At 46.9% G+C, this 15,195-nt stretch overlaps 2 protein-coding genes and 1 long non-coding RNA gene across 6 annotated transcripts; 1 reads left to right on the top strand and 2 right to left on the bottom strand.

Annotated features, from left to right (window-relative positions):
- Positions 1-2,182: 2,182 nt before the first annotated feature.
- GNPDA1 (glucosamine-6-phosphate deaminase 1) lies at positions 2,183-14,976 on the bottom strand. 4 transcript variants are annotated; one of them, XM_053907392.1, is made up of 7 exons: positions 14,861-14,970; positions 13,813-13,942; positions 10,101-10,202; positions 8,271-8,453; positions 7,060-7,244; positions 5,232-5,406; positions 2,183-3,631 (listed from the first exon to the last, which is right to left on the bottom strand). In XM_053907392.1, exons 2-7 carry the CDS (start codon positions 13,934-13,936, stop codon positions 3,531-3,533), a joined length of 870 nt encoding a protein of 289 aa, XP_053763367.1. In that variant the 5' UTR covers positions 13,937-13,942; positions 14,861-14,970; the 3' UTR covers positions 2,183-3,530. The 4 variants fall into 4 exon arrangements, with proteins under 4 accessions (XP_053763367.1, XP_053763368.1, XP_053763369.1 ...); XM_053907393.1 differs by lacking the exon at positions 14,861-14,970 and adding an exon at positions 14,414-14,561; XM_053907394.1 differs by lacking the exon at positions 14,861-14,970 and adding an exon at positions 14,418-14,561.
- On the bottom strand, positions 3,656-4,597 carry LOC109252223 (cytochrome c oxidase subunit 5A, mitochondrial-like). The gene has a single exon (XM_019424548.2). The coding sequence runs from the start codon at positions 4,506-4,508 to the stop codon at positions 4,065-4,067; it is 444 nt and encodes a 147-aa protein (XP_019280093.1). The 5' UTR covers positions 4,509-4,597; the 3' UTR covers positions 3,656-4,064.
- On the top strand, positions 11,938-14,325 carry LOC128778307 (uncharacterized). The gene is made up of 2 exons (XR_008423864.1): positions 11,938-12,085; positions 14,059-14,325. It is a non-coding gene; the product is annotated as an uncharacterized LOC128778307 (long non-coding RNA).
- Positions 14,977-15,195: the final 219 nt, after the last annotated feature.

The raw sequence follows: 15,195 nt of genomic DNA, 5'->3' as shown, positions 1-15,195 counted from the left end.
AATTTGAAGAAAAAGAATAATTTTTTAAAGGGACGGAATATCCCAGAACTGTGAGACAGTTACAGAGGTATAAGGTATACATGGTGGTAATGCTGGAAGAGAGAGGGAGGGAGGAGAGAGCTAGAGTACAGGTGACTCCAGGATGGGGCAAATCTGGTGAAGAGTTTTGTATTTAAAGCTTGTTTTGTATGCTGATAGTGACCCAGGAAAGCAGGACAGTTCGATGCTGCAGGTGAGCGAGAGTCTTGCTGGAACGATGCCCTCAAGGAGGCAAGAGAAGGATCTAGTGCACAAGTGGAGGGACTGGACAAGCAGCGAATAACAGGAAGAAGGGAAACCATGAGAGCAGGGCTGGCAGGTGGGTGCGCGTGATGGTGGAGCTTATGGACGTTGTCTTGATTACTTTGATTTTCAAGGTCACAGCTGAGAGAAAGGCTAGAGGAAGAGTGGTTGGAGGCTTGAGGCCTTATAAATTAGAGGAGACCGAACAGACTAGGGGAATATCGTGTGGTTGCCAGCCGGTGTTAAGGCTCCCTTTAAGCCTGAATTATTATGTTCTGTTTTATTTATCATTCTTGAATAACTCTGTATTTTGTTAAAATATATTTTATTGGAAACATGTGCATGTTTCACTAGCATCTCCTCACAGTAAGGATTTGGGTTCTCGTGAATGAGGAATCAAGTTTACAAAGTTAGATCTCCTTAGGAGGCCAATTGGCTAATCTATTATCATATAATATGCTCTTATTTCCCCCCGGGTTGTTGTTATGGTCCTTACTCTTGGGAGGTACTATCAGGCTTATAGTTCAACCGAAAACAGACACCTTCTAGATATCAAAGCACTGATAGAGATGGGTTAGAACAGTATTTGGTCTGCCTTCAGGAAGCTTACATTTTAGTGGGAAACAAAATACACATCAGGCACTAAAAGAGCAGGAAAAGGGGAAATAGGGAGTGTGGATTGCTATTTTATATTGGAGGGTAAGGGATGATCTCCGATAAATGACATTTGAGCAGAGACCTGAAGGAAGTAAGGAAGTAAGCCATAGATGTATCAGGGAAATAGTGGGCCTGGCTTTTGTATCCATCTCTCCTTTATAAACAGATTTAATAGAAGACGTGATACCCATTTATGTCAACAGGCTGCCACTTTTTACTAAATGCAATAAAACCTTGAACGCATTCAATCCTTTCTTCCTGAAATGCAATACCATTTATACTTAATATTACCGTTTTTCTCTTTGAGTGTCAGACTTAGGGTTTTACAGATTGAACTTGTTTTACCTAGCTGTATTTAATACTTACTGATTAGATTGTCACAACCTGGCCATTCAGAGCTCCATTAAACTGGCTGCCTTGTCCTTTCATTACTGCCTCAAACCTTTTTAAAAGCACCCTTACTTTTGGCAACAAGATATTCCAGGCCTGCTGTGATTCCCCGCCCCCAAACGTAATTAGCTCTTTTCCAAGGAGGCCTGAGTAGTGTCAGAGGCCCAATCTGGCCCAAGAGCATACATCCCACTTGACCTGCAGAAGAACTGGTTGTAGCAGGATGACACTGCTGTTGGGCCACCAGGGAAACATGGGCCTCGGAAAGGGATCTTTTTAAGGTCCTGAGTTCATTCAGGCATCTCCAGTTTAGTTGTCGTGTTTATTAGACTTAATAAAAATCACTGAATTTAAAATAGATGACTTTTACAGGCACGTAAATTATATCTCAATACAAGTGATAAAAATTGAAACCCTTCTGCCAACTTCCACTTGTACCTCAACTAGTTATATTGACCCAAGATGTTCCATTATGTTTACTTTTCTAACTGAAAAAAACCATCCAAACCTATTTTTTCATACCTTGCAATGTTTATATCCCCCTTGGTCACAAATCTCCTTATTCTCTTTAGAAGCCGTATCCTTGTTTGGATCCCAGGCATAGCCAGAACATGACAATTCATTGCTCATCTGTTCCTACCTGCCATTTTACACAGGTGCTTCATGTCTATGAATGACTTTATTTTCCCTCTGGTGACGGAAGAGGGTGAGCAGTTGCTGTGACTGCACCTTCCTACGGAACTGCTGTGAGGAGTGAATGTGAAGCCTTGCTCACCAGCCATTGCCAAAATACATAAGTATCAACACAGACCACCCTCTGACCCCTGGGGGCGCAAACCCATAAAGACATGTCTTATTTGAAAATATCAGATTTAATAGAAAATATCACATTGTAAACAAGCCCATCGATCCACTAGCCTAAGACAGAATGACAGCACGATCACGTATAAAAGCTAAAGACAGAACACCAGGTACCAAACACAGCACTCAAGGAGAGGCCTGAGCCGGTCTCTGAAAGATCTTTCCCAGAAATAAAGGAAGCAGCAGCTTCAAACAGGCACAGAGATAGGGAGGGGAAGGCAGCATCCACTCCACGAAGGCTTAAGAGAGTTGAAAGGCAGAGCAATGAACTCATTTTGTGAACACGGGGTGAAGGATAAAGGGGCAAAACGGTTGTGCTTCCTGGTGTTCTGGGAACACGAGAACACGCCACAGGAACCTGAGAGGGCTGGAAGGGCAAGGTATTTTAAGTGAGGAAAGGCTATTATTAGGCGCCTTTAGAAGCATTTGGTATGTTGTCTTGGCACTCAGCTCTCAGGGAAGCAGGAGAACATGTCACTTGTGTTGTGACTAAACTTAGGCCGAAGCGAGCTGCTTGCCCTGGCCCCTGTCTCCTTAGCTGGGCACACTGACATGGTGCCGGTATCTGTCACCCCAGGGAGACCTTGGAACAGAAACATGGGCTCTGCTGGGAAGAGGGTTTCCACCTTCCTTCCGTGCTGGAGGGTCCCCGAGGGAGGGGAGTGTGACGTGGCCATGCCCCTTGAGGCTCTGAGTTTATCAGCAAAAGCCTTCTCTTTAGCCCGGGCCACCCAGATTCTCCCCCAAGGAATCCTCCGAGTTCACGGAAAGGCCAACTGTGAGAGCAGAGAAAAACAAGAAGGGAAAGAAAGAAATCCTTTTCTTTCTTGCCACGGCACTTGGAACTGAACATAAGGTTGAGAATTTGTTCCTTCATCTGGAGTAGTGATCCTCAAATAGCAGACCTGCTCAAGAGGGGCTTTCAGAGCCTCTCCAGAGAGGTCTGGCCCGTATACACAGGTCCCTTCCCACCACCCCCCCAAATTGAGAATCAGTATACAAATGATAGAAATTCCTGTTGGGAGTGTGCTGTATGTGAGAACAGTGCCAGAGGGAGAACCAAAGCTAAAAACCCTAATTTGTGTAGGGCAGACATCAAAAATTATGGAGTACATTTTTCAGAGACTTTTTTTCTGATTAAGTTAGAAAACAAGTCATTCTCCCTGTCCCTAAACTCTGACGACTAGGCTCCATGCTGCAGAGCCAAGAACAATTTGTATGCCCGTTCGTCTGGAGTAACCATACTGGGTGAGAGAAATACAACTGTGTCCTCCTAAAGGCAATCACCAGAAATGCCTCGCCTGTCCTGAGGACGTCCTTGATGCTAGGGTGAGCGCGGGCTAATCACCATACGGTTTCTCAGGAGACTGGTTGTTCTCTGTTTCTTTCTCTTTGATGCTGTACAAGGGGTCCACCAACTTGTTATGAACAAGCATTAGGCCTGTGAAAAGTTAAAAACGAAAAGCAGTTAAGGCAGGTAGAAGCCAAGTTCCACCATTATGAACAGTCATATCCAAGAGCTCTCAAATTTTTCCTCTTCCTGAAAATCATCTTTTTTCTGTGGCTCCAAATGACAAAAACCCTAGAGTAGGAAAAGAACTTGTTATTTCCAAAGAACGCTAGAATCCACAGGACTTTTAAATCCAGTCTCTGGGGGTGTTGGCCATTCAAAGGTTAATCTTTTTTTTTTTTTTTTTTTTTTCAGTTCAAACTCATTTCCCTTTTATTAAAGTCCAAGTTACCATTACATGGTTTGGTACTCAATAAAGGAAAACTTGTTCAAATAAGGTAATACGTTATCATCAGTAATTCCAGGTGGCTGTTTATAATCAAGTAGCATTATGAATAAATCCTTGAGAAGCCATCCATGGGGTTTACACTTTGTCAAGGCCCAGTTCCCCTGGAGTGGAGATTCCCAGTTCATTTAAAGTTGGTCTAAGTTCCTGGATGACATAGGGGTAGATTTCCTTATGAGGTCCTGCTTTGTCCTTAACAACCTCTAGGATGCGAACTGCACTAGCAAAATCATTTAACCATCTGTATGCCAGCAAAGCAGCATCAATGATTTTAGGTTCTGGAACCAGAGTATAGCCAACAAGCGTGTTCATCCCTTTACACAATTCCCAGGTGTCAATATCTGGCTTGTTGAAGTATGTCACCCGGTGAGCATCAAACTCCCCATCTGTTTCATGCGACCCCCCGGGAGTAGCAGCGGCGGTGGAGCCGGGACCAGGAGCTGGGTACGGGAGGCCTCTGGGGCTGGCATGGGGCGCTGTAGCTGCTGCTACAGGGCAACGGTGGGGAGCGGTACAGAGCATGACGTGACCGCTATGACGGCACGCAGTCTCAAAGGTTAATCTTTTAACCAAAGAATAAATTCCCAATATGCCTGCTTAGTAGATGAGGGTTTTCATGTAAGTTTGTTTAAAGCAGTGTGTCCTTTTTAAAAAAAATTTTTTTTTAATGTTTATTTATTTTTGAGACAGAGAGCATGAACGGGGAAGGGTCAGAGAGAGGGAGACACAGAATCTGAAACAGGCTCCAGGCTCTGAGCTGTCAGCACAGAGCCCGAAGCGGGGCTCGAACTCACGGACCGCGAGATCATGGCCTGAGCCAAAGTCGGCCGCTTAACCGACTGAGCCACCCAGGTGCCCCCAGTGTGTCCTTTTTAAAGTGGAAGAGAAAAAGATCCTCCTAAGAATTCAGTGGCCTACCTAGAGGGAAAGGCCTGCAGAAGACCTTGAAAGATTAAAACACCCTGAGGCTCACTATCACTGCCAAGAGATCACCACATTGCCCTTGGACTACAACTTTTCATTTCACTGGGTTTTTTGCCTCCTCAGAACAAAGAGGCTTCCAGAAACAGACCCTTGCAGTCATGGATGGAAGAGCATTGACTGTATTTGAGATCCTAAGGTTTCATTTTTGTTAAAATCAGAGTTGTCTATGAAAGTGGCCAGAGCAAGAAAAGTAGATCCACTCCTCACACCTGGCACACCCTAAACTTGGCCACCAACTCCCAGCCCCAGCCCTCCCCTCACCTTTGAAATACTTGACAGTTTTCACTTTCAGCTCCAGGGTGGCATCCTCGTCACACACAAACACCGTGCGGGGATGCTGCTGGAAGGCAGATACGGTCCACATGTGGCTCACCCCCTCCTCGATGGCCTTGTACAGAGCAAATGCCTTGTGAGCACCTGTGATGAGGATCATCACCTGGGGATCAGAAAACAAGCCTGTGATGGAGGAGAATGAGCAGTGGAACCCAGAGTCCAGAAACCTGAATTCTGGCCCAGTCTCCCCAACCAGCTGTAAGAATCATTGTTTTTAATATACCATTTTAAATTGTTAGCCTGCACCACACTGTGCTCCCTGCTGTATGCGCCTGATCACACAAATAACCTGAGGCAGGGGCATCATTATCCCCATGTTCTAGGAACGAGGAAAAGGGCTCCAGGAGATTTAAGTCCCTTGTTCCAGGTCATTTCTGACCCAAAGGCCACCACTTGATGGTGCCTCCTGATGCCTTTGATGATGACTATGAATAGACATGCAGGACAAAGGCCCACACTCCTTATCCCAATGGTTGTGACAGTGGGTCCCAAGGAGTCCTAGGCTGGGTGAGTTTTCACAAGCACAGTCTGAACAAGAGGGGTCCCGATCTGCCCCATCTACAAAGGGCCATAGAAGTGATGGTAATAGTTATACATGTGGCTCCTAAGGTTGAAGCCCAGAAAGGCTGCCCCTCAATCTGGTCACTTTCAATTCTGGGTATTAGACTGACTAATAGCACTTGGGGTGATGCTTTTTGTTCAAATAAAACAAAGGCACAGCCTCCCCTCAACAGTTCAAATATCAAGAACAGAAGTGCTGGAAAGTGACTGTAAAGAACTCTGCTCTCTAGATTTCTTTCATTATAATTCCACTGTACCATGGACTTGTGAACAGGATTTACTGTTCCTCTCTCATAAGAAATGAAACCAGAGGCACAGAGAGAATGTGACTCTTTGTTCAGGACCCCAGAACTCCTGATTTCCAGACCCAGGTCCTTTCCCAGATCATAATACCGTCACGTGACAGGGAGGGCTCTCAAACCGTAGGGTTTACAAGCTGCAAGGCCAAAAATAGCAGGGTGACCTCCTAGGTACTGAGTCAAGGTTACCCAAGAGAAAGTGGGTAATATCACTCATTTCACAAAAGTTCACTCGAAACAGGGAGCCCTTTTCACTGATGTAGATGTTTGTTAGGCAAAGAAACTTGAAGCTAAAATGTGTAGCTGCTTCCCACTGAATATACCCCTGAAAGGAAGAGAAAATGTTTTTAAAATTCTAATGAAAGACAGTAAAGAAATTGGAACCACCAAAAATTCAAATGATACTCCACTTTCTAGGGAAAAACACACTGAACCGAGTTCAAATCACACCTCCCCACATTTATGAATCCCCGAACACAGGCCCAGAACCACGACTATCCTGGGGTGGCAGGAGGAGCTCCCTTCGAACAGTGACCTCCACCAACTGCAGGGAACCAGCAGTCCCTCTCAGTACCCGGGCAGGTGCAAATTCATATTCTGACATCAGTAGGGCCAGGCTCCTTTCTGCCTGGGAGAAGCTAGGCAGGCAGAGGCGGGGGGACCTGCAGCCTTTTGTAAGTAGGCAGTGCTGAAAAGGGTTCCCTCACACTGAGAACAATGGTTGCCTCCAAAGAGGAAGGGGGAGCAGTGATGGGATCAGTTAGGATTTTAGCCTTATTTGTAAGGTCTTCATTTTTAATAACTGTACCCAGGTGGTACCCTGTATAGTTAACAACAAAAAGGCCAGTTCACCACCCCACCCCCCAGGAAGGCCTGTGGACGGCTTGCGCCCTTACCTCTCTAGCATCCATGAGAGTGCCCACACCCACCGTCAGGGCCATGGTGGGCACCTTGGTGAGGTCACCATCGAAGAACCTAGCATTGGCCAGGATGGTGTCCATGGCCAGAGTCTTCACACGGGTCCTGGACACCAGACTGGAGCCCGGCTCATTGAAGGCGATGTGTCCATCGGGGCCGATGCCTGCCCAGGAGAAACAATGAGGACAGGCCTGTCAGTCCCAGGGATCCAAGATTTCAAGAATGGACAATCTATTTTTCCCCACCTGGGGTCTGAAAAAATCCTTGAAATCATATCTCTTTTCCCATTCACCCTGGGCAGGTACACTTTAAGCATAAGATCTTCCCCTCTCCCCACCTCCTGGCATTTCTGTTTGAGGCTCACACAGATGTCGTGGCCTCACTACCACCCTCAGAAAGCTAAGTAAGCAGCACTCCAAATAGCTTCCGCTTTGCAAGATTACTGATGGGTAACTTCTCTCTCTCCTTCCCAGTAGTCAGGAGTCCTGTTGCTGAGATAGAGTTACAGCAAATAAAAAATGGCCTGGTCAGGGGTTGCAAAGTTTATAAAATCTCAGAACATGAGTGCTGAGAACATTAGCCTCTTCCTCCCTGCCTTGAAGTAAAGAAGAGTTAAATCTAAAGCAGTAAAAGTCCCAACTTATCACCCCTATGGGTGAATCCAGAGGTGGCGACAGACGGTAATGGAAGAGGGCAGCCCAGGGTAGGAACAAACCTCAAATTGAGAAGGGGCCACCCTAGATTCTTCCTTTCTTTCCACTGTTGCGGCTGACCCTGGGGAAGTCACCAAACTTCTCTGGTGTTCAAATGGCTAAGCTACAGTGGTGCGGGGGCCAAGTTGCACTCTTCTGGAACTACATAGAGTCTTTGCTCTGAACTGTTTAGGTAAGTCCCATGGACTGATCCATACAAAACCTTAAGACTAGGGAATAGAATCTGAGAGTCCAAATCCAGACGTCTCACTTTACCAACAAGGCACTGAAGTGCGGATCACACAGTCACTGAGCAGCACAGCTAAGGTGAGGGCTCCTACTCCAGGGTCTTCCCTGACTCAGGGTGATAAATGATCGCTATTGTTTCAGTGCAGTGAAGGAGCTGCAGTGAGACAGCCATGGGTCTCGTCCCGTTCCCACATGTCCTCACCACCCTGGGCCTGCCCTGGACACGTGCTGCAGAGTGTCAAGCTCACCTCCAACGAACAGCTCAATCCCTCCCGCGGCTTTGATCTTCTCTTCAAAGGCGTCACACTCGGCCTGCAGGTCAGGTGCATTCCCATCCAGGATGTGAGTGTTTTCTGGGCAGATGTCAATGTGCTTGAAGAAGTTGTTCCACATGAAGGAATGGTAACTCTCCGGGTGGTCTCGAGGAAGGCCTGTGGGGCCATGGCTACACTAAGTCATTCCCAGGCTGGGCCACAGCTCTCGTTCCAAAGAGGATGCCGGGATACCCCCAGACCTTCACAGACTCCTTCAGGGAAATGCTCATCAGGGAGCCCTAGGCACTACCCCTCTGGCCCTGAGACACTTAGGATAGTCTGAGCTGGTCTCCCTGTGTCCACCCTCCACCACTGCTGTGATGACAGGACTGGGCCAAGGTAGCTACACACCAGGAACCTGAGAAATCCCCTCATCTGGATCTCCTTTTCACAAAAGAGTAATTGTAGGCTGGAGGCCAGGGCCACTCTGCGCTTTTGGAGGTGGCCTAGCAACCTGGGAGTGGGGCTTGGCCCATTTGGGAAAGGAAGTAAGCATGCCCCTTCCCCCGTGCCTCCCACCTCACCATTCACCCACAGTTATACCCCGCTCAGCCTGAACCCCAACTTCAATGCCAGGTGCTTGGACAGAATTATCTCAGGGCTTCACAAAATGATTTTTAGCCAAGAAAAAGAATGTTTAAGGTGGATGTTTAATGTCAGCCTTAAAAAGGAACAAGATTCTGACACTACAACATGGATGACCCTTCAGGACATTTTGTTGAGTGAAATAAACCAGTCACAAAAAAGACATTCACTCTATGATTCCACTTATATAAGGTATCTAGAGTAGTGAGACTCACAGAAACAGTAAAATGGTGGTTGCTAGGGGTTGGGTAAGTGGGAAATGGGTAGTTGGTGTTTAATGGGTAGAGTTTCAGTTTTGCAAGATGAAAAGAGTTCTGGGGAATGGCTGCACAACAGTGTGACTAAACGCTGCTGAACTGTACATATAAAAATGGTTAAGATGGTGAATTTTGTGGATTTTACCACAATTGAAAAAAAAAGATGTTTAAAAAGAAGCCAAATGGAATGATGGCCTGGCGGGGGGTGGGGAGGGGGCGGGTATAGAAGACCAAGGTGTAGCTTTTCAGCTTTGGAAGGGACACCAGCGTCCGTTCCTCTCCCAGTGTACCTCGCAGGAAGGGGAGCTGGAGGATGAACACTGGAGAGAAACACAGGACACGGACACTGAGGGACACACCCCAGCCACGATCCCATTTGTAATTACTGGCTCCAGAAAGAAATGGCATGGAGTTGGGGAAGAGGCAGACAAGAAGGAGATACTCATTTAATATTTATTTAAAATGCTTGCTCTGGGGGTGCCTTGGTGTCTCAGTCGGTTAAGCGTCCAACTTCAGCTCAGGTCACGATCCCACGGTTCATGAGTTCGAGCCCCACATCGGACTCTGTGCTGACAGCTCAGAGCCTGGAGCCTGCCTTGGATTCTGTGTCTCCTTCTCTGCCCCTCCCCTGCTCACGTGCTCCCTCTGTCTCTCTCTCAAAAATAACATAAAAAAAAAAAAATGCTTGCTCTGTACAAGAGGCTTCCATATCTGTTTGATCACTTACTGCTTACAAGCTAGGAGGTCAGCTTTCATAGCTGAGTACACCAAGGCCTGGAAGAGACAGGTATTGCTAATTGAGCTTATCACTAAACATCACCGGCTCCCTGGGACTTCCCTATTCTTCTCCTGGGCTGAGCCTCAAAGGGGAGGAGTACAACTCTCCTGGAATCAGGAAACACCTTGAAAGAGACAGACTCACCCACATACTCATCCATGTTGAAAGTCTTCACATATTTGAAGGACAGGTCTCCATTCTTATAATACTCAATCAGCTTCTTGTAGCAGCCAATTGGGGTGCTCCCTGTAAGAGAGGCCACAGCCATGAATTCCCTTTAGCTCCCAGCTCCTGAAGATGCCCAGCTGGGCTACTCAGCAAGGAGAACCTATCAGATCTGAGAGAACATGTCAGATATGGAGTCCTATCCCAATGCTCCAATCCTAACTGCTTCTGAATGCCTACTTCCCCACTAGACTGTAAGCTCAAGGAGGGCAGGGCCGTGTCTGTCCCGTTCACTGCTGAATCCCAGTGCTCAGGACACGGCTGACTGAAATGACCATGATGAGTAACCTGAGTGAACATCACCTTACTGACACGATATTCCCTGAGCAACTAGCATGTGAGGCAGGGGGCCACGTGATGAGAACACAGGAGCAGGAGACACAGCAGCTGCTTTGGAAGAGCTCACCCTGTAGGACTGGGAACATGAAACAGTAGTGTCAGCTATGATCAGGGTAAGCCTGTAGGTTCACAGAAGACTTCCCTGAGGAGCAGCAAACTCCTGCGAGTTGAGGGTCATTAAAAAGCCAATGTCATAAAGCACGTGAAAAAGGCAGGACTTCCATAGATTAAAAAAGTAAATATTCATGAAGTCTGGATATAGGCTTATTGGGGGGAAAACTATAAAACATAAATGTGGATGATGTGGAAAGAAATGTTACTACAGTCTGTATATCAGATGATATTATGGAAGGATTTTTAATAGGGATAATAATAGCATTGTAGTTATGTAAGAGAATGTCCTTATTCTGAGGAGATACATGCCAAAAGATTTAAAGGTAAAGTGTCAGGAGGTTGGGAACTTACTTTCAAGTGGCTCATAAAAAAGTGTGTGTGTGTGTGTGTGTGTGTGTGTGTGTGTGTGTGTGTGTAGAGAGAGAGAACATGAGACAGAAGAGAAGAAGGAAACTGTGGCAAATGTTAACAACTGGTGAGCCCAGGAAAATGGTACTACACTATTCTTTAAGCTTTTGTGAATATTTGAAATTCTTAAAAATAAGATGATGAAAAGAAAAATGACCCACCCAAATCAGATCACTCTTTTCACAAACTACTAATGGCTTCACATTTCACTGAGTAATAATCCTAACAAAATATGTACATAATTTGGCCCCTGGTTACCTCTCTCACCCTTACTGATCCTGCTCCTTGCAATGCCACCTCAGGGCTTTTGCACATACTGTTCCCTTTGCCAGCAGTGCTCTCCCTTCAGATATTTGCATAACTCTCACTTCTGGCCTTTACTCAAACATCACTTTCTCAGATGGACCTTCCCCACCACCATATCTGATATTGCAAACCCCCACCCCTGTCTAGACACACCCTAACCCCTTTCCCTGTTTCATTTTTCTCATTCACTCATCACCATCTAACATACTTTATTTGTCGACTTGTTTATTATCTGTCTCTCCTACTACACTTAAAGCTTTAGGAAGGAAGGAATTTGTTTCTTTTGTTTGTTGTTGTATCACCAGTGCCTAGAACAGCTTGGCATGCAGCGGGCATTCACTAAATAACCTATTGAATGAATGAAAGTTCCCTCCCTGCCCCCATAATCAATCTGTCCCTGTGACATGGCCTCAGCCATGCCTGAGCCACACAGCTTCTCTATCCTTCCCCTGAGCTTCATCATGTGCATTTTCCAAATTTCTAGCTTTTCCATCAATTCTGTGAGCTCCCCAGTATCTAACCAATAAATTCCTTTTCTGCTTGAGTTAGCTAGAGTTGGTTTATTTGGTTTCCACCAATTAAAGATGTTTTCACCTTTTAGATGTTTCACCTAAAAGAAGGGATGTTCCAAGGAACCCTTATATGGACATGCCATGCTGGTTCAAGCAGGACAGGAAAGAGCCAGCTCTTGGAAGGCCCTGAATGCCACACTGAGGAGCCGGGATCTGATTATGCAGGTGATGGGGAATTAGGGAGGGATTTCAGCAGCACAGACTCTGACCTAGAATAGCTCTAGTTACAAAACAGGATGTTAGTGCAGCCCCCACGGGGCTTGAGACATTGGTGGTTTTCCAGATACGTGTAGATACTGCTCCCATAAACCTCTAGTGCACAGGTCAGCAAACTTCACACTACAGGCCCAAACTAGCCTGCTCCCTCTTTTTGTGCAGCTCATCAGTGAAGAATGGCTTATAAATATCAAAAGAATATTACTTTGTGACATATGAGAATTATATAAATTCAAACTTCAATGTCCACAGATAAAGCTTTATTGGTGGACGGCCATGCACATTCATCTATGTATTGTCTGCAGCTGCTTTTGAGCTACAAGGACAGTGAAGTAGTTGCAACAGAGGCTATGTGGCCAGTGAAGTGTAAAATATTGACTATGTGACCATTTACAGAAAAGGTGTGAAAGTCCCTGCTCTAGTGGATGGGACAATGAGGGGCAGATCCACCCAAACTTAGAAAGAAAGAATCAGGACATTTGCCTTAAGGAGCTGAGGTCAAAATATCCTCCCATAAAGGCAACATTCTGATTTTTTCCATAGGAAACTGGGACTTTTATGCAGGTTCCTCAAAAAATTAAAAATAGAACTACCCTACGACCCAGCAGTTGCACTACTAGGTATTTATCCAAAGGATACAGTTAAACTGTTTTGAAGGGGCACATGTACCCCCATGTTTACAGCAGCACTATCAACAATAGCCATAGTATGGAAAGAGCCCAAATGTCCATCAATGTGTGTGTGTCCATCAATGTGTGTAATACTCCACACAATGGAGTATTATTCAGCAGTCAAAAAGAATGAAATCTTGCCATCTGCAACAACATGAATGGAACTAGAGTATATTATGCTAAGTGAAATTAGAGAAAAATAAACATATGATTCACTCATATGTGGAATTTCAGCTACAAAACAGATGAACATAAGGGAAGGGAAGCAAAAATAATATAAAAATAGGGACGGGGACAAAACATAAGAGACTCTTAAATGTAGAGAACTGAGGGTTGCTGGAGGGGTTGTGGGCAGGGGATGGGTTAAATGGGCAAGGGGCATTAAGGAGGACACTTGTTGGGATGACCACTGGGTGTTTATACGTAGGGGATGAATCACTGGATTCCATTCCTGAAATCATTATTGCACTATATGCTAACTAACTTGGATGTACATTAAAAATGAATGAATGAATGAATGAAGAAACTGGGACTGTTTTTCACTTAGGTCCTGTGTTTAATTAATTATAGAAAATGCTTTGAGTGGACTATCTTCTCAATTCTCCCAAGGATAATGCTCAGCTAGTAGCGCTTTAGATGCACAGAAATTCATTCATTACATAAAATGTATGCCTGAAGACATTACGACTCAGTTCTGTTAAGGACTTCTGGTGGGAAGACTTAGAATGGAGTCTAAAAATCAGGTTATTCCTGCCTAACCAGCATCCCTTCTATACCAGAACTCTTTAGGAGAAGGCAGCAACTAAACCAGACCATAAAGGAAACTGTCCTCTGTTTTGCATGTCCAGGAAACAAGGTTGTTCACTCATAGCACCAGCACCTCAGAGCCCTCCTTCAGAGTCTCTTGGCTTAATGAGCCCATGAACCTGGTCCCTTAAAAACCCCAGATGCTCACTCTCTCCCCCTGCCTCCAGTCCATGGCACCTTCTCTATCCCACAACGCACCAGTGGGAAGTCCCAGGGTGAAGTACTGGTCTGGCCCTGGGTTAAACTGGATGATGCGATTCCTGATGTACTTGGCTGCCCACTCACTGGCCTGAGAATAATGGTCCAGGATGATGAGCTTCATCTTGTCCTGTAGGGGACAGGTGACAAAAGGAATCAGTGGTAAGGGACAGGAATAAAGGGAGGGATGCAGGTGGCTGGGGAGAGGGGAGAAGCCCTTCTCACCCAGCAACACCCTCTGCCTAGGCTGATGAACCAGGAAGAGGAAAAGATCCCAACTTTCAGCTCACAGAGGAATTAATACGCTGGGCCAAGTGCCTCCACCACCCACCAGAAGGCGCTGCTGTGAGACAGACCTGGGTTCTCATCTCCGTTCCTCCATTTACCAACGGCAGAACCTTAGTCAAAGGACTCAAGATCTTCGAGATTGTTTCCTCAGGCATGAAAATGGGGACAGTACCTCCCTGACAAATTTCACGATGGTGAATAATAAATAAGGATGCGTGTAAACCATAGTGTTTAATACGTTGGCAATTACCTTGTAGCTCGACCCGGCCCTCTTTCCCGACCCCTCTTCCCCCATCCGCTGGATATTTTGTACCTACGGCCTCTTCTTCAATAAACGGAGGTGTAGTAATATACTGGGACGCTAGAGCAGGTGAGATCCACGGGTTTTGCCTGTAGAGGTGTGTTCTCTTATCAGTGCTGGAGTGGGTGCTCCCACCGGCCTGGCTTGCTTTGTGGACCCTCAGTTTCCCCCACAGCGTACGGGGGAAAATGCAACCGCTCCGCAAGGAGGGCGTCTGCTACCCTCTCACTGCGGTCAGTTAGAGTGAGAGGCGGAAGTGTCTGGATCACCCATCCGAAGGATACGGGTGTGCCTTTCCGACCCCGATGGCGATCCCATCGCCCCTCCGGCCCTGCATGGGGAAGGGATCCCAGCAGCTCGCTGGCTCACGGTCCCCGGGGACCAGAGGCAGGGGCAACGCTCGGGCCCCGCCCGCGCCCACCCGCGAGGAGGGTCCCCGCCAGCCCGGTACCCACTTACTCCGACACCTCCCGCGGCGGCTGCAGCAACTGTGCTGGCGGCCCCGCCCCGCGCGGGTCACGTGGCACCGGGTCACGCGGAGCAGCTCTCAGCCGGAGGGGCTGACTCCTCCGGGTGATTGCGGGGCCCTGGCTCCTGGTGGACTGTGCCCTGGCCGGGGCCAGCCACCCTTTCATCTCCGCTCCAGGGACGCGCAGGGCTGGGAACAGCCGTGGGAGGCGAGGCTTGGAGACTGGGTTCGTGCAGGAGGCCGGGGACTTGGGGGCCTCAGGTGACTCCCAGGAATGCAGTGCTTGGCCTGGGGTTGGGGCCTGAGTTTTAGTGCTGGGGAAGGG

Source organism: Panthera pardus, unplaced genomic scaffold (assembly GCF_024362965.1).
Source record: "Panthera pardus isolate Hobbes unplaced genomic scaffold, ASM2436296v1 HiC_scaffold_2, whole genome shotgun sequence".
Classification (NCBI taxonomy): Eukaryota; Metazoa; Chordata; class Mammalia; order Carnivora; family Felidae; genus Panthera; species Panthera pardus.
The sequence above is the reverse complement of the archived record's forward strand: the minus strand, read 5'-3'. Positions and strand labels throughout refer to the sequence as shown.

What these genes read in the sequence shown, in the direction of transcription:
- LOC109252223 (XM_019424548.2), bottom strand. Translation starts at nt 4,508, where the DNA reads ATGCTCTGTACCGCTCCCCACCGTTGCCCTGTAGCAGCAGCTACAGCG.
- GNPDA1 (XM_053907392.1), bottom strand. Translation starts at nt 13,936, where the DNA reads ATGAAGCTCATCATCCTGGACCATTATTCTCAGGCCAGTGAGTGGGCA. An exon ending in CAACATGGATGAGTATGTGG is followed by an intron (nt 8,454 to 10,100) that starts GTGAGTCTGTCT and finishes ATGGCCCCACAG; the next exon opens with GCCTTCCTCGAGACCACCCG. An exon ending in GATTGAGCTGTTCGTTGGAG is followed by an intron (nt 7,245 to 8,270) that starts GTGAGCTTGACA and finishes TCTCCTGGGCAG; the next exon opens with GCATCGGCCCCGATGGACAC.